Source organism: Oncorhynchus tshawytscha, linkage group LG25 (assembly GCF_018296145.1).
Source record: "Oncorhynchus tshawytscha isolate Ot180627B linkage group LG25, Otsh_v2.0, whole genome shotgun sequence".
Lineage (NCBI taxonomy): Eukaryota > Metazoa > Chordata > Actinopteri > Salmoniformes > Salmonidae > Oncorhynchus > Oncorhynchus tshawytscha.
The window spans coordinates 33,765,139-33,789,655 of NC_056453.1; the positions used below are offsets into that span (position 1 = coordinate 33,765,139).

Here is a 24,517-nt window from a genome sequence, read left to right on the forward strand (position 1 = left end):
TTATTACAACAGTCAGATGATGCTCATGACTTTCTATGATTTAATGTCGTACTGACGGTGACAAACACTTGCTCTGATAGGTTATTACAACAGTCAGATGATGCTCATGACTTTCTATGATTTAATGTCGTACTGACGGTGACAAACACTTGCTCTGATAGGTTATTACAACAGTCAGATGATGCTCATGACTTTCTATGATTTAACGTCGTACTGACGGTGACAAACACTTGCTCTGATAGGTTATTACAACAGTCAGATGATGCTCATGACTTTCTATGATTTAATGTCGTACTGACGGTGACAAACACTTGCTCTGATAGGTTATTACAACAGTCAGATGATGCTCATGACTTTCTATGATTTAACGTCGTACTGACGGTGACAAACACTTGCTCTGATTGGTTATTACAACAGTCAGATGATGCTCATGACTTTCTATGATTTAATGTCGTACTGACGGTGACAAACACTTGCTCTGATAGGTTATTACAACAGTCAGATGATGCTCATGACTTTCTATGATTTAACGTCGTACTGACGGTGACAAACACTTGCTCTGATAGGTTATTACAACAGTCAGATGATGCTCATGACTTTCTATGATTTAACGTCGTACTGACGGTGACAAACACTTGCTGTGATAGATTATTACAACAGTCAGATGATGCTCATGACTTTCTATGATTTAAGGTCATACTGATGGTGACAAACACTTGCTGTGATAGATTATTACAACAGTCAGATGATGCTCATGACTTTCTATGATTTAATGTCGTACTGACGGTGACAAACACTTGCTCTGATAGGTTATTACAACAGTCAGATGATGCTCATGACTTTCTATGATTTAACGTCGTACTGACGGTGACAAACACTTGCTGTGATAGATTATTACAACAGTCAGATGATGCTCATGACTTTCTATGATTTAAGGTCATACTGATGGTGACAAACACTTGCTCTGATAGGTTATTACAACAGTCAGATGATGCTCATGACTTTCTATGATTTAAGGTCGTACTGATGGTGACAAACACTTGCTCTGATAGGTTATTACAACAGTCAGATGATGCTCATGACTTTCTATGATTTAATGTCGTACTGACGGTGACAAACACTTGCTCTGATAGGTTATTACAACAGTCAGATGATGCTCATGACTTTCTATGATTTAACGTCGTACTGACGGTGACAAACACTTGCTCTGATTGGTTATTACAACAGTCAGATGATGCTCATGACTTTCTATGATTTAACGTCGTACTGACGGTGACAAACACTTGCTCTGATAGGTTATTACAACAGTCAGATGATGCTCATGACTTTCTATGATTTAACGTCGTACTGACGGTGACAAACACTTGCTCTGATAGGTTATTACAACAGTCAGATGATGCTCATGACTTTCTATGATTTAACGTCGTACTGACGGTGACAAACACTTGCTGTGATAGATTATTACAACAGTCAGATGATGCTCATGACTTTCTATGATTTAAGGTCATACTGATGGTGACAAACACTTGCTGTGATAGATTATTACAACAGTCAGATGATGCTCATGACTTTCTATGATTTAAGGTCGTACTGACGGTGACAAACACTTGCTCTGATAGGTTATTACAACAGTCAGATGATGCTCATGACTTTCTATGATTTAACGTCGTACTGACGGTGACAAACACTTGCTGTGATAGATTATTACAACAGTCAGATGATGCTCATGACTTTCTATGATTTAATGTCGTACTGACGGTGACAAACACTTGCTCTGATAAGTTATTACAACAGTCAGATGATGCTCATGACTTTCTATGATTTAACGTCGTACTGACGGTGACAAACACTTGCTGTGATTGGTTATTACAACAGTCAGATGATGCTCATGACTTTCTATGATTTAACGTCGTACTGACGGTGACAAACACTTGCTGTGAATGCAAAGTGTTTATCATTATCAGTTAAATTGAAATACTTATATTTATAGTAGATCTATAACTACTGTAATAGATCCTCCAACTTCGATGAATATTGAAGCTATTAAATCGACCAAAAGGAAGAGAAAACTATTTTACTGTGATGGCAGACTATGTTTTGCAATGTCAGACTTTTCCAGTGTACAAGGATTAGAAGACCGGGGAGATTACAGAACGATGATGATTGACATAAATTAGGCACTTTGAACACCAAGCAAAAAGCTTTAAATAAGCGAGATCCATCCGATTAGAATGGCTTCATCTTCAGAAATGTGACAGAGGAGATAGCAGGGCCAGAAATACACATGGCAGTGACAGCAGAGAGGATTAAACAGCAGCTTTGAAATGAGTAGCTCAGCCTGGAGCCTGTGGGTCTGCTTCAACAGACGTGTCATAATGTGAACACCGACTGTCTGCTGCCAGGCTCATTAAAGGAAGAGATAATGTATGCCTATTGTACGGTCTTCCCCGGTGTCTAGGTAGACTTTACGGCATACATTATCATATATATATATATTAGACCTAAAATAAGAGGACTGTTGCTGAAACAATCGGTCTCTGGGAATTGTGTGTGTTTTTGACAGTGGAGTCTGAAGAAAGTGTTTCACAATCATGACTCAAGGATGACAAGTGTTGTTTCAACAACTACAGAAACAGAAAACTGAGAATAGACTGTGTTGTAGTGTGGACTTTAACTAAATAGTAAGGAAGGAAAGGGCAGTAAAATACTCCTTTTTGTATGAATTTTCAAAGCTGTCATCAAGGCAAATGGTGGCTTCTTTGAAGAATCTCAAATATAAAATATATTTTGATTTGTTTAACACTTTTTTGGGGTTACTACATGACTATGGAAATATGTGTTATTTCATAATTTCATGTCTTCACTATTATTGTACAATGTAGAAAATAGTAAAGAAAAAAGAAAACCCCTTGAATGAGTAGGTGTGTCCAAACGTTTGACTGTTACCATATATATATATTTATTGTTATTTTTACTTCAGTATTACTGTGTACTTCATTTTTTATTTATTTTATTTATTTTACCTTTATTTAACCAGGTAGGCAAGTTGAGAACAAGTTCTCATTTACAATTGCGACCTGGCCAAGATAAAGCAAAGCAGTTCGACAGATACAATGACACAGAGTTACACATGGAGTAAAACAAACATACAGTCAATAATACAGTATAAACAAGTCTATATACAATGTGAGCAAATGAGGTGAGAAGGGAGGTAAAGGCAAAAAAAGGCCATGGTGGCAAAGTAAATACAATATAGCAAGTAAAACACTGGAATGGTAGTTTTGCAATGGAAGAATGTGCAAAGTAGAAATAAAAATAATGGGGTGCAAAGGAGCAAAATAAATAAATAAATTAAAATGAAATACAGTTGGGAAAGAGGTAGTTGTTTGGGCTAAATTATCGGTGGGCTATGTACAGGTGCAGTAATCTGTGAGCTGCTCATTGAGCGGCAGGTCTATAGAAAAGTTCCTTCATTCTCTGTGTTGATCATTACTATAGTCACTGATCAATAGTAAAGGTTGTATGTGTGTTGGATCACGGTCAGAGGAGAACGTTGTCTGGTACACCCTGCTAGCAAGACAGCTTCCCTGCAAACCTTAATCAATAGTCTGTGTTAGACATGATTTAATGTTGTCACCCCTCCCATTCAGGGGCTCTATGTGTAACAGAGATCTTTTGCCAATGTAATTAAAGCATTGATTTTTTTTTAAATGTCCCAACCCTAAACAATTAGACTCCTGATAGGTTTGAAAAAAGCTGCTTGTACATAGTCAGAGTTTTCTTAGGTCGCATGCTTACTTTTTCTTTGACCCGCAGGGCTATGATGATGGATATGACGGTGAATATGATGACCAGAGTTATGATGCCTATGAGGAGAACTACAGCAATCAGTCAAAGAGGTGAGTTAGTGATCAGAAGGCATGCTGTGCTTACTTAAAGGCCCAGTGCAGTCAAAATGATGTTTCTCTTGTATTATGTTGTACGACAACTGATGAAACTAACTCTGGAAAAAAGTGAAGAAATGGGATCAGTGTTATTTCCTGATAGTTGCTGTTTGAAAATGCAATCTACACAGGACCTTCTAATCAGCAGGTTTGTATGGGTGGGTGTTTTGGCTTTCTATGGTGACATCAAATCCAAATGTATTGGTCGTGGACATATATTTTGCAGATGTTATCGTAGGTGTGTGCTTGTGTTTTTCTAGCGCCAACAGTACAGTAATACCTAACAATACAAAACAATACACACAAATCCATGAGGTAAATTGGTTAATGTTAACAGACCAAAAACAAAGAGAGTTCCAAACCTCTGCCAATAACAGCTATTTTTCAGTTTTCCCCTCCCATCTCAGACCAGTCCTTGCAAAATTCTTGCTTGAGAATTTGTTTTTTACAGTAAGGTATTAATTGTTACACAGAAATTATTTTATATTGATATAAAAACAGCTGAATTTTTCCTTTAAGCATTCCTCTTATTGCAAGGTCAAATGTATTTTGATTAAGTATGAAACTCAGTTGAATACACATGCACATACTGGGTACACAGACCATTCTCATTCATTTAGAACATTGTCAATTTCTCAGTCTTTGTCTATCCTCTTCCCCAACATATTGATTTTTGTTCTTAGCTGGAGTATTTGCAATATTACTGTGAAACAACCTCTCCCCGAGGGCACTTTGTCTTATTCAGAAGGTTTTTGGTGAAGTTTGACAGTTTCAGATAAGCCCTTTTTAGCACTTTTTAACTTATTGCATATTCATAGAGTTATACCTCTATGTGTTTCCTTTATATATTTTTTATAGTATATCCATATACTGTACTTCACACATCACTTCAAATTAAATCTACAGCGCAACTCATTCATGGTGATTAAAGAATGAACACTATGTACAGTCTGTTTAATCAGAGGATTTCTTTTCTTTTCTTTTTGAACTGTAAATATTGGACTAACACAACCAGTATTTTTTATCAGCCCTATAGTATCAGCGCCCCATGTTTCCCTCTTCTAAATAACCGTACCATTTTTAATAGACAGCCAATCAGGATGGCAGTTCATCCAAAACGATTTTGGAATACAGTATCGCTGCACGGTTTACTGTGAGGCTGCCATAAGAGGGTGGTGTAGTTGGTTGTGGTTTTATAATGACGACTCATCCTCTCTGTGATGTTCTCAACAAATATAAACTGTACTGCATGAGTGACAGGCCCATTGCCCTTTGTAAAGAGCTTGACTAATGGAAGTTATTATCCTCCTCTTTGTCTCAACATTGTTTTTGAATGATCTTCTTCTCTATTTTAGCATTTCTGAATATTACGAATATGGCCATGGAACCAATGACGAAGCCTACAACAACTACGGTAAAAGCATAACGCATTTGACTTATTTTATTCATACTGTTCTAATGCCCTGAAATGATTGACACAAACCGACTCAATATCTCTGTGTTATTCCCAAAGCTTGAATATTGATGAGAGCTCTTTAAAACCAAGGCTATCATGGCCTCAATCCACCGCCATTATATAACCTCTATAGCTTCTCCTTTCCTTAAAGAGGCAGTGCAGTCAAACTTGATTTTCACTGATAATGGTCTTTTAGTGTAAATAAAATGCCTAGAATTTTAGTGTGTTCAGAGATTTTTACCCACAGCATGACATCACAATCTGATCTGATTATTCTGACCAATGACCAGTCATCCTCATCTGTATATGTATCCTCCTACTTTTAAGGGGATAAGCGAGTAGGCTCTAGAATCTAGATGGTTCTATCGGCCTATCAGGGCTGTGTATGTACATACTGTATATTTAAATGTGTGTCAACACGCACACACAGCTGAGCATTTTCAATGGTAAAAGGAGGAAAATAAATGATAAAAATATGTTTGGAGTTATTTTCATTAAATAAACACACACTGTGATTTATTACAAGTACAGTGAAGATTTCAAAATTAAAATTAAAAAGACTGCATGTGGGCTTTAAGTTTGACTACCTGCCAGGCTTTGATGAAAAACAGTCATGGCTCTGAGCCCTCACTAGAGAGTACTGGCAGCTCCTCCATCACTCTCCATAGAGGAGGTAATGTTTCACAGATGAGAGATAAAGAAAGATGCCCCATAGTTTTGGCCTAGGCCTGGTCATTCAGGTCCAAGGATCAGCGTTTGTATGTATTGCCCATTGTACATTTTGGCCTGCTAGCTACAGGCCAGGGTTTGATTGGAGATGAAGCACAGCACAAGGTGTGTCAGTGATTGCCCAAAGGCCTGACTGATGCCTGTTGAAAAGATGGAGGTGGACATTCCGCCAGCGTTCTGCTTTTTGAACATGTGCCCTCATTGTGGATTAGATTGGATACCGGACCAGGGATGCTGCTTCTCTTGGCTCTGAGTCCTCTGCTCTCCACTGAAGCTGGTTCTCTGTGCCATCTGCTCTCCACTGAAGCTGGTTCACTGAGCCCTCTGCTCTCCACTGAAGCTGGTTCACTGAGCCCTCTGCTCTCCACTGAAGCTGGTTCTCTGAGCCCTCTGCTCTCCACTGAAGCTGGTTCTCTGAGCCCTCTGCTCTCCACTGAAACTGGTTTCCACAGTGGGTCTGCTACAGAATGGTCATTCATTATCAGCAACATGAATTGTGCACCAGGGTGCTGAAGTGTGGACACAACAAAAACCAAAAGGGAAATGATTTGATTTTCTGCTACATCAATACTTTGTGCCATGGAACCAGCACTCTGCACAGCGAAGGACTGTGCTCTTTATATAATTCTAAAAAAGGAGCGACATCCTGAATGAGCCAGAGCTCAGTTTTCAGCCGACAGAGGACAGAACGCTCATGTCATTAATTTACTGTGCTGAGAGCAGTAGCCCCAGTGGTAATGGCAGCCGAAAACAAGGACCTGAGAATGCTCCCATGGACATGCATGCCCTTGTTTAGAACGATTAACGCCCGAGATATGACAATGATTTTCTATGGTTTGAATAGCCTGTATTAGCATAACCCATTTCCACCTCCCCCAGCAGCTGTAGCCCGATCCCATGTGACAACAAGTTGCATGGTCTTGCCTTAAACGTGTAATAGTCTCATGTGACGCAGTATTGCCCGTAGAAAAAGAATGACTTGGTCTTATTACTTGGTATGAAATGTGGATGAGGGCATACAGGTGTGTCTAGGGGCACACTGCTCTGTATTTTATGTTCTGCGGGCTTCATGGAGCCTTGATCCCCAGCACATGATGCATGATGACACCACAGCTGTTATGAAGAGGCTAATTGATCATTAAAGGAGTATGACACTGCATACTTAACCATTCAAGTGGAAAGAACAGTGAGCACGAAGCGAAGCAAGTCTTTGGAGGGAATAATTGTGTTGGTCATAGACCAAGGCCAGTTTCTACAGGGGAATGTCCAAGCTGCTTTATTACTTACACTTTAGGAAACAAAACTTCCGGTCACAATTAAACACGTAGCAGATACAGCCAGTAGGAAACAAAACTTCCAGTCACAATTAAACACGTAGCAGATACAGCCAGTAGGAAACAAAACTTCCGGTCACAATTAAACACGTAGCAGATACAGCCAGTAGGAAACAAAACTTCCAGTCACAATTAAACACGTAGCAGATACAGCCAGTAGGAAACAAAACTTACAGTCACAATTAAACACGTAGCAGATACAGCCAGTAGGAAACAAAACTTACAGTCACAATTAAACACATAGCAGATACAGCCAGTAGGAAACAAAACTTCCGGTCACAATTAAACACGTAGCAGATACAGCCAGTAGGAAACAAAACTTCCAGTCACAATTAAACACGTAGGCAGATACAGCCAGTAGGAAACAAAACTTACAGTCACAATTAAACACGTAGCAGATACAGCCAGTAGGAAACAAAACTTACAGTCACAATTAAACACGTAGCAGATACAGCCAGTAGGAAACAAAACTTCCGGTCACAATTAAACACGTAGCAGATACAGCCAGTAGGAAACAAAACTTCCGGTCACAATTAAACACGTAGCAGATACAGCCAGTAGGAAACAAAACTTCCAGTCACAATTAAACACGTAGCAGATACAGCCAGTAGGAAACAAAACTTCAAAGTCACAATTAAACACGTAGCAGATACAGCCAGTAGGAAACAAAACTTCCAGTCACAATTAAACACGTAGCAGATACAGCCAGTAGGAAACAAAACTTCCAGTCACAATTAAACACGTAGGAAACAAAAGCAGATACAGCCAGTAGGAAACAAAACTTCCGGTCACAATTAAACACATAGCAGATACAGCCAGTAGGAAACAAAACTTCACGGTCACAATTAAACACGTAGCAGATACAGCCAGTAGGAAACAAAACTTCCGGTCACAATTAAACACATAGCAGATACAGCCAGTAGGAAACAAAACTTCCGGTCACAATTAAACACGTAGCAGATACAGCCAGTAGGAAACAAAATTCCGGTCACAATTAAACACATAGCAGATACAGCCAGTAGGAAACAAAACTTCCGGTCACAATTAAACACGTAGCAGATACAGCCAGTAGGAAACAAAACTTCCGGTCACAATTAAACACGTAGCAGATACAGCCAGTAGGAAACAAAACTTCCGGTCACAATTAAACACGTAGCAGATACAGCCAGTAGGAAACAAAACTTCCAGTCACAATTAAACACGTAGCAGATACAGCCAGTAGGAAACAAAACTTCCGGTCACAATTAAACACATAGCAGATACAGCCAGTAGGAAACAAAACTTCACGGTCACAATTAAACACGTAGCAGATACAGCCAGTAGGAAACAAAACTTCCGGTCACAATTAAACACATAGCAGATACAGCCAGTAGGAAACAAAACTTCCGGTCACAATTAAACACGTAGCAGATACAGCCAGTAGGAAACAAAACGTCCGGTCACAATTAAACACATAGCAGATACAGCCAGTAGGAAACAAAACTTCCGGTCACAATTAAACACGTAGCAGATACAGCCAGTAGGAAACAAAACTTTGCTCAGACCGGTTGGATTGAACCCTTAGTTTGTTTTGACCTACTGGAGTTTGTCTTTAGTGTACCAAAAAAATATTATAGTAGTTCCTTACTTTTACCTTGGTTTGGGTTCTTATCTTACTATGTAATGTTGTCTGAACTCTACCTCTTGCAGAAGAGGAGTGGACTACAACCCGTCCGACACTCAAAGCCCCAACAACAAGGCTCTCACGAGGGGGCTACCGAGAACATCCCTATGGTAGATATTGAAGGTGCTACACATCTGTGACCTCCGACATAAGACAACCTTACGATTGTTTTTTTTTTTTTTTTTTTTTTTACATTCTCCTCCCTCAGGATTTGTCCACAAAGGAAGCACATAGCTACAGTAGATGACCCTTAACCTTTCACACAGTGTCTCTATGAGTTTCTTGATAACGTGGGCTCTTTTTTTAGAACAACGAGCAGAGAAAACAAAAGAGAGACACTTGTGTTTCAATAAGCTACATTGTAACGTTGTTCTTGGTTGTCCATAATTGTTTGTCCCTCAGAAAAGAAAAGCATGAAGTTGTCACAGAACTTGATGCTTCATGATACCCCTTAGTGAACTTTGATTTCATCAGGGTGACAATAGGATGCTACTATTGAGTGAAGTTAACCAAGTTTATAAATTATTTTTTAAATATTTGTTATGATGTTAGAATTTGATCTTGTAAAACTAATTTAAATGTTTTGTGTTGGGGTTGAAAGCAATCAGCTATGTTTGTAGCTTACTACAAGTGCTCTGTTCTGTGTTTAACTTGTATTTGTAACTAAAAACGTATATTAAAAAGACCATAAAGCACCATGTGTAAGCTTCTCTAAATAGGTGGCCATAAATTGGTAAATTTGTTTTTCCATAATTTGTTAATAAAGCTGAAACTTTTGGGTAAAAACAGAAACATTTGAAGTACTTGTTTCTAGCACTAAATGCCTGCTTGGTTTCAGGTCATTGCTAAAAATGTTGTTGTTTTTTATACAGAAAGTCCACAAAAAATGACATTTCGAGACTTTCCCAGACTTGTCTTTCGTAATTTCTGTGCAACAGTATAGATAACATGCATTAACACGATAAAGAATCTTTTGTTAAATAATTTCAAAGTAAGATATAAATTGTTCCTTGAATCTTGGTTAGTCATATTAAATGTATAATGTTTAGACTAATAAATGGATTTTTAACCTATTTTCTAAGTTTGACCTTATTAAACACAAATTCTGATTGACTTGTTTGCACTAGCATGTCTCTGAGAATGATATGGCGATAAAAGAGGTAAGAAAGTCCCCCTATACTACCATAATATTGTCTAAATGCCTTCAACCTTTTGGACTTGGCTCATATACAGTACTCGACATACAGTATGTGAATATTGTAGATATTCACACTCTTATGCCATCACTGACAGAATGAATGGGATGGACTCAGATTGCCGTGTCTTTTATCAGCAATCCATCCGTGTCTCTGCTATCTCTCTCTTTTGCATTTTTGTTATTCAACCTTAGAAAGCTGCATTTGTACTGTAATGTCCAGTGCTTTTAAATATCACCTCTGCTGAAGGCCATTTAGAGATCTGAATTCTGAAGGCTTATTAAGTGAGTAGATCGTGGGACTCAAAGGACGACTTAACCTTAAGCAGGTAACCCTAATAATAACTATAATGTTGCGTTTGCCGATTATAAATGATTATAAAAGTTACTTACACTTAAAAAAGTAAACCTGTCTCTCCTAACCCCCAAATAAGAGCATAGACACTCTAAAACCACTAATTCATGTTAACTAGAGACTTCAAAATGACTGATCAAAAGGAAGAAATAACACAACAATCCATAAAAGACACTAAAACTAATATTAATAGCTAAACTTCAACCATGTAACCAGAAAACAAAACAATGCAGTAGTTCTTCTGAAATCAAATTGTCATATTTCTATGGCGTTTGTCCTACCCTGAATTGGTTTACTTTTTTGACAGTAACATACTGTAGACTTTACATCCTGTGTACAGTCCACAATGTTGCATCGCATGCAAACAGGAAGTAGTTCCAATAATTGCTATTTTCCATAGTCTGACACATTTGTATTTCATCATGTTTGATAATGTATGAAATGATTTGTCCGATCTTAATCACATTGTTTTGCCCCTACAGGTGTAACATATTGTGTGAACTGTTCAATAAGGGGAGTGTGAGAGGTAAGTTGAACCTCTTAAGACTACAGTGCCCAATTTTTTTGTGCACTCGATTTACTGGTAATTACTGATTAGATGTTTACATTACTTATTTTATTCATTTCCCACTGTTTTGTAACTCAGAATACATGGTCCTTAGAAAAACAGCTCAGCAGATCGACTCGTTTAAGACACAGACATCCCCAGATTTCCTCTCGAATGGAAATATATAACTTCTATAGCTGTACGATAAATAATCAAATTAAATATTCATTTAAACCTAAAATAAGTGAAGAAGTAATTTTGTGTGGAAGCCTGATTTAGACACAAAGCACAGTAGAGCCAAGAAAAAGCATCATTTTCACAGCACATCTCCCATTGTCGATAGGATTTAAATGGCCAAAATGTTTAGATGTTCACAAATGTCACACACCTGGACATTCACTCATGTCATGATATTTTGAGTAAAGTAATAAAGAAGGTGAAATTTTTTGGTTAGATGTTCCTAAAACTGAAACTATATATAGACATATTATAAAGTATGACAAGGCTGATTCATTCACATGTCATGAATTCACTATGATATCATCATATTTCTATATGGTTTGTTTTACTTGTATTGTGTACTAGAGCATATACATTGAAACGTTTTTTTTTCTCAGACATAAATAACCAATTCCAGGTGAAAGCCAAAGGTCGTAGCTTTCTAGGGAGGGGAAACACTACTACATTATTATAATATTGCCTTCTTGCTAGATTGATGAATACAGCCATTAATTCATTTTCTAAACTACCGTTATAAGGGAAGATATATAAAGTACATTGTATTCTGGCGTCCAGTAGTTGCATGAGTAGGCAATTTGCCATGATAAAGAGCTTTGAAGTTGTTTGGCAAGCATCCTATTTCAGTCCCCACTTCGCCCAAGGGAAGAGGATAGTTGTCTCTAGAATAAACATGTTAGTTAGACAGAGAGCAAGCCTGAGAGACCTGCAACTTCGGTGTTGCTGCTCCGATTTCTTAAAAGGATTAATTCTACCATGATATTGAGTTCTGGGCAGTGCTACTTCAACACAACAAAAGGAGAAAGCAATTAATATGTACATTTCCAATAGTGCAAAGTAAACAGTGCTGAATACTAACGCTAGCTTGTTGTTCCTTGGAAGGGGACTGGTCCATCTGTCTATTATGTGATGGGGAAGCAGATTGTGACCCTGTTTGTTGTTCTGTGCACAATGCTTTGCAGGGATTTTCATCTTAATGCATTTGCTCATTGCATTGTGTACCTTTGGAAATATAGCAAAATACACACATTCAAAACATGACATTGTACATTAACATAAACTAACATACACACACATTCAGAATATGAAAAGGTACATTAACATAACAAAAGAAAAATTACATCTACCATAAACATTACCATAGTAATGACACCTCAATGACAATGTTCATTTTTAGCTACAACATTTTACAATTTGAATAAAACAAGATAGGTTGCTGTTATTATGCTTAGCAAACACAGGACTAGCTTGCTGTTGGACATTTGCAGTTTCGATTGCTAAGTACCATAGCATTCCCTTGACAAAAACCCTCAAATGGAGGACATGTTTTTCCTTTCTTTTAAATGATAGACTTGGTTTACAAATCAAGCAAGTAGAAGAACTGCATGTTTGAGTAACACAATACAATGAATCATATACTCAACAGAAATGCATAGCAGCAGATACATGCTCGAAGGTAAAGTCTGTGCTGAAGGATGCAGTCTTGCTGGATAGAATGTACAGATTAATTGCACACGAATGCCAGTCTTTGGGGAGTATCTCTGCTCTAATGGATCCCTTCTACTGCAATGCTGAGAACGTCTGACAGTTCAATAAAAAATTATGCATCCTTCTTCGCTATTTTAGCAAGGCAAATCTAATGGTAAAGTAAAATAGTAATATCTAGTTAGACCAGGGGTTTTCAAACTGGGGTCCGCAGACCCCTAGAGATACTGCAGGGGGTCCACAAATGTTTATATTTTTTGAAAAAATATTTTTTGGGATTTTTTTATGTGAAAAAGTATTATTTCATGAATATCCCTAGCTGCATCAGAAAGCCATCGTGGGATACCATTTTTATGTCTCTGCGTCCTCCAGTATGAAGGAAGTTAGTTTCCCGAGCCAATGTCAGTTAGGCTTAACACAATGACTGGAATTCTACATGAACACTTATCATGCTAGCTGTTCCGGTTCATTCGACTCTGGGAAGTAGATAAAGGGCAAGATCTCAGACTATCCCTTTAATGTGGAGGAAATTACAGTAATTGGAGCTAATTACAGTTTTGTTCTATATAGAAAATTCTTAGGCGGGCCGTCTAAATGGTAATTTTCAGGATTACATTTTTTTTTCAATGTCAACTTGAATGACCAAAACCAGATAGAAAGCATGCAGACATTATATTGAACTACATATATATTCTTGACAGTACCATCTTGAAAACTAACAATCAAATAAAAGCTAGACAGTTCCCCTCAAAAAATGTATGGGCATTCAGGGCACATACTGTACATTCCCATTGATTTTGTTATAAAGTTATAAAGAGGAACACAGCATTAGCCATGACAAAATGCGTAGAATTGCAGGAAATGAGCTTTAAAACTGCAAAATGTTCTCTGTTCCATCAAACTGTAGAATTGCTGGAAATGAGCTTCAAAACTGCTAAATGTTCTCTACATCGCCAAGATACATTTTGAGCTACAGTAATAAACTATTTAGTTCATACTTCCTCTTCCAACTAACTGTCTACCAAATATCTTAATTTTATAACGTTGTTTACTTCTACTTGCCATTATCATTCACCTGATGATAATATTGTTTTTTCCTAACATAATGATTGGGGATCCCTGGGTCTCCGGTTTGTCTGGGCGGGGTTCCCTGGTCAAGAAAAGTTTGAAAATCCCTTAGTGAGAGAACACTTAACTAAGCATAGGAATTGTGGAAGATTTTTTTAGGTCACTTTTTTTTGGTAGCCTACTGGTTGCCTATTTTAAAACAGGGTCCCATCGGTAATTAGTCTGGTAAATTCGAGGCTACCCTCAATCTAGATTAGACCACAAACATAAACAATAGAGATGTAGGCATCTCTACCCTAAAATAGCTGGGATAGAGTTATTCTCTGCCCTCAAACCGCTGCATTAATATGTGGCTAAACTGCTCTCTGTTCACCATTAATTTCCTCATGATTGGCGTCACTATCATCAAATCTCCCTTAAACAAAGAGATTAAAAAACAGAATGGTGTTTATCTATGTGAGCGCAAGGTAATTATTGAGATTGACATTCCATCCGAATTAATTCCATGCTGTTAAACCTCTACTTTATTTTGGGGGGGTTTCACGGTATTGAGGGACAGCTGGCTTGGCTTAAATCCCCTGCAGTTTAGAGCATGCCAGTGGATTTATTAACATCTGGTGACTCACATAATACACCCATAACACTTTCCATACCTTTCTGGAGTAGGATCCCATTATATGTCTTACCTGAGGTCATACAAGGAACATGAAGTATAAATGTGTTAATCTTAAATGCCTTAAGGGCTGAGCTGGGATCTTTTTTTTTTACAATGTACAGGTAACTGCCAAAATAAAGGAAACACCTTCACATAAAGTGTCTTCATAAGGCGTTGAGACACCATGAGCCAGAACAGCTTCAATGCACATTGGCATAGGTTCTACAAGTGTCCGCAACTCTATTGGAGGGACGCAACACCATTCTTCCATGAGAAATTCCATAATTTGGTGTTTTGTTGACGGTGGTGGAAAACCCCGTCTCGGGTGTTGCTCCGGAATCTCCCATAAGTGTTCAATTGGGTTGAGATCTGGTGACTGAAACTGCCGTGTCATGTGGTTTACATCGTTTTCATGCTCATCAAACCACTCAGTGACCACTCGTGCCCTGTGGATGGGGGCGTCGTCATAATTTTGGGGCATAGCTATGATAGCCAAAATAATGGCCTGCCCAGTATTTTTATTCATGACCCCAAACATGATGGGATGTTAATTGCTTTATTAAATCATGAACCATACCTTGTGGAAGTACCTGCTTTCCATATACTTTGGCCTAGATCCAATCAGCACAGGCATTAACCCGCTATAGCCGACACCCACATAGCTGGTGTTTTGGCAGTGTCGGAGGTGGAACTGCGTTAGAAATGTCACATCGGTGAGCTGCTACTCGTGTGGTCATTGTCATGAAGCCACACCTGTCCCACTCACGTTAGAAATTCAGAATGAGAACGTGTCTGCTATATAGAAATAATGACACTTAAATGTAAAATCATTCAACAAAATAATGAGGATTTCTATCAGCCTAATTGAGGTGTAGATTAGGCTAGCCTACATCTGTGTTCAAACTTGTAAAAAAAGGCTGTATTAGATTTCTCTTAATGAGACTGTGCAGCCAATGGCAATGTCTGCTTTAGGTATAATACTGGGTGCCACTTGTGGATTTGACTGCTTTTATGCAGTTTCACCTGCGATACCACCAAAACAACTGCTATGCGGGTGTCGGCTAGTGCAGATCTGACAGAATCTATCCCTTTGTATCCTCATTTACTGAGGTGTTAGTGTTTCCATTATTTTGTCCATTACCTGTAGATTTAAAGAGATGCAGTGAGAGTGGCCACTGGCCAGCTCAGATGCTTCCTGTCATTGTTGTCTTTCTGAAGCAGGGGTGGCGTAGTGGGCAGACTGATCTTGATAAGGACTAGCCATTAAATAGATTTTTCATTCATTTCTGAATTAGATATTAGATAAACCTCCTGCAAACTATTCTCTATGTATTGATTGCAAAAGTACTGTACTTGCCATTCATTTAATACCAAACCTCATCTGCAGAGCTGATTATTAAGATGTGAACCAGCTGTTGCTATGGCTTCAACTCTGAAAATGAGATCCTTCAATATGTAACATCCATCTGGTTTAAATGCGTATTACTGCAGGTGCGAAGGATCATGAATAATTTACTCTTGCATAGACTTTGTTAAAGCATGTTGCAGTAGCTTCGGGCAAGTGCTTGGTGTAGAGGGCAAGGCAACGTAGCACACTTGTGTCTTTATAGAGCATTACCTATAATAAGTGATTAGATTACCTTAAATCCTTGTACATCAGTTCTCATTATTATGGAATAAATGAAATGCAATAAAAATGCATTTGACCATTTTGATTAGTTAACCCTTGGGTCTCTAGTCTTGCTATTTATTATCACAAATGCATGTTTATTGAAATGTCAGTCCATTTTAACAAAATATTTAATAGACAACAGACTCTACTAATGACGACATTTAACCCTGAGTTGGGCTGAATACAACGTCTGCGCTCCCTGTAAGCTGGGAGTTGATTGAGCCAAGAGAGGGATAGGACATATATTTTGGACCAGATAGGTTTGACATACAGTACTATACACGTGGCTTTGGGTCTGCTAAATAAAACTGGCAGTCTGCTCTAATCAGTGTCGTACAGGTGGAAACATTTTCCTCTTGCAGTCACGCTTCTAGTAAAGCCTTGTCACAGCCACACTCCCAAAGCCATTTCCTGAGCATCTAATTTGTCTTCTCTGTCGAGTGCCATGTTAGTCAATGAAGGAGCTACACACAGGCCTGGATTACTAAAACCTTGAGGATAATTGACTTTTCTTTTTGGCCAAGATAACACAGTTGTGTGAAAACATGGCTCAGAAAACACGCTCGCTTAATTTAAACAGTCCATAAAGAAACACTAAACTGTGCTATAAATGTCTTAATGTATCTGGGCTATAAGTTAACATCCTTTATTATTTTCAGTATGATGCCAAATTCATAAAAGACAGTTGTGATTAATCTCAGGTTCCAGTAAAAAAAAAAAATGCAAGAGATCAAATCGTTGTTTATAGAAAATATAACACCTCATCGAGTGTTAAAAGGATTCTAGTTGAGCAGCACGGTTCCAGAGAAGTGTCTTACTGATCCTGTAATTGAATTCAGTTTTAACACGGCAGGATAAAAAAACAGACCAATCAGCTGATGAGGAGCTGCAGCAGCTCCCAAGGAAGAGGAGGCTGCCACTGTCATCCATAAATTATGCCTTTGGTTGACTAGATTCATAAGTCAATTAATGTTAGTTCAAGGGATTCGGGGAAATGCTCATTTGCTCATTCACCATAAGGGAATTCACCATTGCTCATTTGCTCATTCACCATAAGGGAATTCACCATTGCTCATTTGCTCATTCACCATAAGGGAATTCACCATTGCACATTTGCTCATTCACCATAAGGGAATTCACCATTGCAACATTTGCTCATTCACCATAAGGGAATTCACCATTGCACATTTGCTCATTCACCATAAGGGAATTCACCATAAGGGAATTCACCATTGCACATTTGCTCATTCACCATAAGGGAATTCACCATTGCAACATTTGCTCATTCACCATAAGGGAATTCAGCATAAGGGAATTCACCATAAGGGAATTCACCATTGCACATTTGCTCATTCACCATAAGGGAATTCACCATTGCACATTTGCTCATTCACCATAAGGGAATTCACTGTTGCACATTTTCTCATTCACATAAGGGAATTCACCATTGCACATTTGCTCAATTACCACAAGGGGATACATGAACACTCTTCTGAAGAAGCACATGAAGTAGTAGATTTCAGATCGCTGCATTTACAAAAGCCTTGAGCACTTTGTCTCCCACATTTCCTTACGTATGTCCCTTCTTCCTCTCTCTATTTCCTTTAATATTTCCATACCATTTACACATCTGTTTCCTTTCCTGTTCTCAAAACTCTCAGTAAGGAAAACACAGTAAACTCTTCCCTGGGGACCGCAGAGTGCCTCCGCCCATCTGAAGTGCTGGACACAACCAGAAATTAGCCTTGTGCAAATGAGCATGGTAAGTATCTGGAAGCTTTCTTGCACGCCTGCTGTAAAATTAATACATTTTGTCCTCCATACCTGTTACAAAGAAACCTTTCGACAAACTATAGGGGTTGGGTTGCCAAAGAATGGCCACAGCCTTTTGTTAATGAACCCTATCAGCCATTAGGAGAGGAAGCCAGTGCTTCTAGCTTTCTGCTCTGAACCATAACTTATATTTGTGCTGCAATCCAACATCTGAAAAGTATGTGGGCTACAAAACATCTTTATAACACAAATAAAAGGCTGTATATGTCACAGCAGTTGTGTCTCCCAGCAATTAGGGGTTGAATAGGTACATGTAAGAGTGGAAATCGTAATGTACATACAATCAAATGCATATTCAGGTTTCAGTAAAAGGATACTGATTCATCTGTTGTGGGTTCTTTGTTGATTTTGAAAAGCTTTTGAAACCGTTACATTTAGCCTGTAGAGAGGGATTTACTCCCTATCTTTCCACACTCTTGTAACATCAAAAGATTTGCTGAAGGACAACTGCTGAAGGACAATTGGGCCACTTTGAAAGGCTTTTGAATAACTCCCTAAATAGTATTTTTTTTTTCATGATGAATTGTGTATGTATGTGTGTGTGGTTGTGGGGGGGGCATTTGTAGATTGTAATCAAACAAACATTTAGTTTAATTCTTTCATCATACCCTCTGTCTGCAATTTTATCTTAATCAATTTGTCTTGATCAATTTGTCTTGTCAATTTTGGGGTATAAAATGGGTAAATCATGAATACAAAGTCTGGTCCACAGGCAACAAGACATGGTTGCCTAATGTTGTGTTCTATTACAGCAAAGCTTGAAATTGTCTTTGTGAACAGCTGGCCTCCTCTTTGCCCTTGACTTTGAAAGCCATCTTCTTCTCCCTGAGCCTGAGCCACTTGGCTCTCAGCAGGTGCAGCCTGTTAGGAGTGCCCCAGACCAGATTTGCATGGTGGCTTGTTTATTTGCCGTTATGACTAAGGACTGATTTGTGTTGCTGGGCTGAAAGACGTCTGCCAGTTCCATTCGTGTAGCCTATGCCAAAAGCCACTCTCAGATCCATTTTCATAACAAGCGTGTTGCCAGCTTGACACAAGCCAAGGGCTCAAATCCCCCAGCCTGTTATGAATGTTGGTGTACATTTCTTAAAGTGTGTGCCATTGTTCAGAGTCGTCTCACATACAGATTACCAATGAGTCATTACCAGAGCTGGATTCCCAAAGACAATAGCATTAGTCATTGTTCGGTTAAATGTGATGTATGCAATTGTCAGAGGCCGAGGTGCTTCAAGGCTTCTCAGATCACAATTTATTTTGTGTAGAAAATTATTGAATACGCCTATAAATTGACCAATGTTGAATAATTGTACCGAGGTGCAATGCAATGAGTCACCAGGTCAGATATGGCATGTTAATTCCTTTAAAGTCCCTCAAATGAATCTAATAATTATTGACTTTTCTGAGTGTGTGTAATGTTCAAATGGATCATTATCCCCCATTGGTAGTGGAAAGGAGTTAACGGCACAGGAGAACAAAGGAGGGGTGTACTTTATGATTGAAGATGAATTATATTAATCGAAGCTGACAGAATCAAAACATTTGACAGTGATATACAATGACACCATCTGTTTGTAGTGCATTGGCACTGGCTTGTTTTCCCCACACAAACACAAACATGACATAATGCACTTGGCTTGGCAGAGTCAACCTGGGGATTTGGGAAGGAATCAAAGACACTTGCAAGTCTTTCAGTCCAAGACTAACCACAGTAAAATAAGTCAAATAAGTAAACCCATGTTATATTCTGCATGATTATGTTAAAATGCAGTACAGTATATACCATAGTAACACTGCAGTTAACCCTGATTGTACTCAAATGCGCATATGGATGTTCTCCACCATTTTGGCATGCAGAGAGAGATTATTTGGAGCAGATGTAGTGGATATTACCAGGGAAACATTCACTCAGACAAGTTAATAAGCAACACCAGTTGTTGAGTTTTCAGCTGAGCGCATTACCCAGGCCATGCATGAAATGGTTTCATTTTCCATCACTGTTTGTTTTCCCTGATCATTTCCATGATAGAGAAAGAAAACGGAATTACTGTTGTTGAACCTATTGAGGTGTACAGCTCCCCAGTCCTGCCAGTTCACAAATGAGCTTGGCATCAGGGTCGATTGCATGGCAAGGATGGTGTCTGCATAGGCTCAGCACGCAAGGAAGTGTCTCATGCCAACCACTGCCAAGTGACTGACTGTGTCACGCCTGCTCACGCTCCTCCTCTCTGGCGCTCGAGGGCCATCATTACGCACACCTGTCACCACTGTTACGCGCATCAGCGCTTCATTGGACTCACCTGGACTCCATCACTTATTGCTTGCCTCCCCTATATCTGTCTATTCCTCAGTTTCATCCCCATGTCAGCATTAATGTAGTTCTTGTTCCCCCTGTCCCCCTTGTTGTGTTTCATGTTGGTTATTTATTGAATATTCACTCCCTGTATTTGCTTCTCGTCTCCCAGTGTCTGTCCTCACAGAATGTTGACACCACAACATCAGGGAGATTCTTTTTTTTTGGTGACGTCGAGTGCCACTCCCGAAGGAACCGGGGTGCCTCAGCTGGCTCGTCAGGCTTCCATGCTTTAGCTGGCTCGAGAGGTTTTCTTGCCTCGGTTGGCTCGGCAGGCTCCCATCCCACGTCATTCCTCAGCCGGTTCGTCGAGCTCCCGCGCCTCAGCCGGCTCGTCAGGCTCCCACGCCTCAGCCGGCTCGTCAGGCTCCCGCACCTCAGCCGGCTCGTCAGGCTCCCGCGCCTCAGCCGGCTGGTTGGGTTCCCATGCCTCGGCTGTCCCAGGTGGGACGCCGGGTGGCGCCCCTAGAAGGGGGGCTACTGTCACACCTGCTCCCGCTCCCCCTCTCTGGGGCTCTCTGGCACCAGACGGCCCATCATTACCCACACCTGTCATCATCGTTACACACATCAGTGCTTCATTGGACACACCTGGACCATCACTTATTGATTGCCTCCCCTATATCTGTCTCTTCCTCAGTTTCATCCCCTGTTGCAGCACTAATGTCGTTTTTGTTCCCCCTGTTCAAACGCTGTCCTTGTTTTGTTTCATGTCGGTTATTTACTAAATATTCACTCCCTGTACTTGCTTCTCGTCTCCCAGCATCTGCCCTCACAGACTGGCTGACTGGCATGGGGAGGCGAGGGGGAGAAGAGAACAGGTGTCTAGACCAGACAGCAGTCAGTGAGCCTTTGCTCATCACCACAACTGTCTTATTTATTCAGGAACATCCACAAACTTACAGCACTCAGTTGTTGCAGTGTCAAATTGATTGCAGTTTCAAATTCAAATGGCAAAGAATAGCCACAAAGCCATGTTTTCTAACTTATCCAAAGACTACAATAACACCATCAAGAAGACTGTCAAGCTTTGTCTCTTGCCTGTTTTTCAGATGTGCAAATGGTTCTGTGGATGTGTAGCATCTTCCCTGTCCATGTCAACAAGTCAACTTGGCCAGGTGAATGCCTACACTTTATCATGCATGTATTTTATCATTGTGATTAAGTTAGCCATGTCATAATAGTTTGTTGTGTTTCCATACAACCTTCATTTTCATTGCATTGCATGCTTATACTGTAGTTTTGATTGGTAGTTTTCATTTTGTTATTGCTGAAAATTTGAGCGGAACTTATACTCTTCCCTTGAAGCAATATAAGAGGTTTTCCCAGTTCATCAGGGGTTTTCTCGGTTCGCCGGGGTTTTCCAGGTTCGCCAGGGGGTTTTCCCGGTTCGCCGGGGTTTTCCAGGTTCGCCGGGGTATTCCCGGTTCGCTGGGGTTTTCCAGGTTCGCCAGGGTTTTCCCAGTTCGCCGGGGTTTTCCCAGTTCACCGGGGTTTTCCCAGTTCGCCAGGGTTTCACTCGTTCACCAGGGTTGTACTATAGTAAGTACACTGTAGTTTCACCAGTATCACCTCTCCTACCTTTTTCATCCCAGAGAGCAGATCATTGCTAAAGCATCCTGTCTATAATTTCATTTTCTACACAAAAGCCCCCAAAAATGTATTACAGCATGCAGAACTAATAGATGTTTACTCAACTGTAGCTCAACCTGAGATATTTCTTTCTATTTCCCCTCACTACAGGCAGTGAAATATACGTGCTGTTTCTGCATTGTATTTCCTCTGCTGCCATTCTTCTGTGTTGAACGAAGGGACAAACAGGACAAATCAATTCTACATTTGCTTTCACTTAAATGCTGACATTGTATGTAATGAGGTTCGTATGTGATGAGGTTCGTATGTAATGAAGTTCGTAGGTAAACTAAAACTGTGCAGTTAAAAGTGTGCTGTGCCATTTCAAGGCAGATATCAACACAATAGGTCAAAATGTATAATTCAGCCAATGTTAGTGTATTTACATTAAAATCACTTTTTATCCAACAGAATTAGCCTCTGTATGTTTATTTGCAAGGAGCAATTGTTTTTGTTATACAGTATGTATTGTTGTTGAAACTGATATCCTCATTGTTCAAATACCGTTGACATGGCCTCTTAATTGTCAACTCACTCTTGGCAACTATATGCAACAACAACAAAACTGCAATATATTGTCCTGCTTTATACCAAACGGCAGCACAGCACTGCGACCTTGAATCCCGGACAGGTTAGAGGTATTGTCACCTGGAGCCTGTTGTCATAAACAAATAGAGTGCCCCCTGGGTGTGTTCCAGCCAGGTCTGCTAATAAATGATGTGCTTGGTAGTGCCAACATGAGCGTGTTAATTCATTAGGAAAGTCAGGGCCTACCGCTGGCACCCAGGCCAGATGTCATAGGCACATTACTGTAGAGGCCTGTCAGGAAAGTCCAAATTGAGCAAACGACAGAGGCCAGCTACAGTATGGCACATTCCTCAGACTGCTCTCTTAGGGTGGGGGTGTTTGGGATAAAGAATGATGCCGTCTGGACATCTGCATATGCTAAGCCATGGTTAAAAGAGTAACTTAGGCTTAGTTATAATGAAACACATCATTTCCGGTCTTCATTTTCACAGTTTTTTGCAAAATATATATTTTGGTCTTTTAGTAGTAAATCTCTCTCTTTTGGCTCCTAGTGGTTCAACTACCAATGAAATCATGATGTAGAGGTCACCAACCTTTTCTGAGTCAAGATCACTTTCACAGTCAAAAAGCAAGCTGAGATCCATCACTCAGGTTTTGTTTTTAAACATGACTTAAAAAATGTAACATTAATCTAATACAAATGAGGTTTGGGCAGTAGGCCTAGTACATTTCCACAGCATGTTGGCTATATGCCTGGCCTGACAATATTGTTCCTCTCAGACCATATATTTCAAAACTCAAGCTTTGATAACAAAATAGATCAGTTGTTGTAGCACTTGCAAGGCACAGCTGAGCATAATTTAAATAATTACCTTTTTATTTTACTGGACTGATCTGTATCAGCATCTGATTAATGGTAATGCTGGGAACTCGGGAATTCCAAATTGGATGACCGTAAAAAAATATTTTTCCCAGACGGGTCTCATTTTTTTCCCGAGTTCCCAGTTGTCTTCAACACACTGAAATCGGAAGTCAGAGATTTTTAGATTTCCCAGTTCCCAGTTGTTTTGAAAACAGCATTATAGTCTCAGCGAAGCGAGGGAGAGAGCAGCAGAGGGCAAGCCTCTCACGGTCCCTGCTCTCTCCTTCCTTTCCTCCTATGAGACTGACCATGTTGTTCCTATGACAATAAAAAGTGAAATATTCCTTGATATTAAAATAGACACGATGAGCTGCTAATAATAATTTAAAAACTCGGGGCTGTCGATACACTTGGCTACTCATTCAATGCAGCTGCAGCGTGAGTGGAGGTAGGGAGAAGTGTGTTTTATGTTTTGTAATAGTGTTGAATAGAATCAGTGTTAAATAAAAAATGTTGACAGTGCTAAATAAAAACAGTGTTAACAGTACTGAAAAAAACAGTGTTGACGGTGCTGAATAAAAACAGTGTTGACAGTGCTGACTAGAAACTCCCTCATAAAAACAGTGTTGACAGTGCTGACTAGAAACTCCCTCATAAAAACAGTGTTGACAGTGCTGAGTAGAAACTCCCTCATAAAAACAGTGTTGACAGTGCTGACTAGAAACTCCCTCATAAAAACAGCAGTTCTTCGCTGTATTCTTTGACAATCCCTCTCTGGTCAAGGTTTTAAAAGTTATCAAACTTTGCTGTGGCTGGGGTTGTGGAAGCTGTAGGCATGGTGATATGAGCTATCCGATTGGCCAGCGCAGTAGGAACACCTCATTTAGTTACAGGTGAGCCTGGTAGGTGGATTTGTCTTTTCAGACAAATGTTCCCATTTTGAACCTTTTCAAACTGCCTACCCGGTGCACA

The 24,517-nt window shown here is 39.6% G+C and overlaps 1 protein-coding gene and 1 long non-coding RNA gene across 4 annotated transcripts in view; both read left to right on the forward strand.

The window, feature by feature from the left end:
• Window positions 1-10,190, forward strand: part of LOC112236314 (KH domain-containing, RNA-binding, signal transduction-associated protein 2) — a 129,503-nt gene extending 119,313 nt beyond the window's left edge. Inside the window, exons 7-9 of the mRNA XM_042306262.1 lie at window positions 3,817-3,899; window positions 5,300-5,358; window positions 9,153-10,190. Of these exons, the coding sequence (XP_042162196.1) occupies window positions 3,817-3,899; window positions 5,300-5,358; window positions 9,153-9,247 (237 nt within the window). The 3' untranslated portion in view covers window positions 9,248-10,190. The remainder of the gene's footprint in view (window positions 1-3,816; window positions 3,900-5,299; window positions 5,359-9,152) is intronic.
• A 966-nt stretch (window positions 10,191-11,156) lies between these two features.
• LOC112236316 lies at window positions 11,157-22,563 on the forward strand. 3 transcript variants are annotated; one of them, XR_002951209.1, is made up of 3 exons: window positions 11,157-11,202; window positions 18,002-22,065; window positions 22,267-22,563. It is a non-coding gene; the product is annotated as an uncharacterized LOC112236316 (long non-coding RNA). The 3 variants fall into 3 exon arrangements; XR_002951208.1 differs by having other exon boundaries at window positions 18,002-21,641; window positions 21,891-22,563; XR_002951207.1 differs by having other exon boundaries at window positions 18,002-22,563.
• The last annotated feature ends 1,954 nt before the right edge of the window (window positions 22,564-24,517 follow it).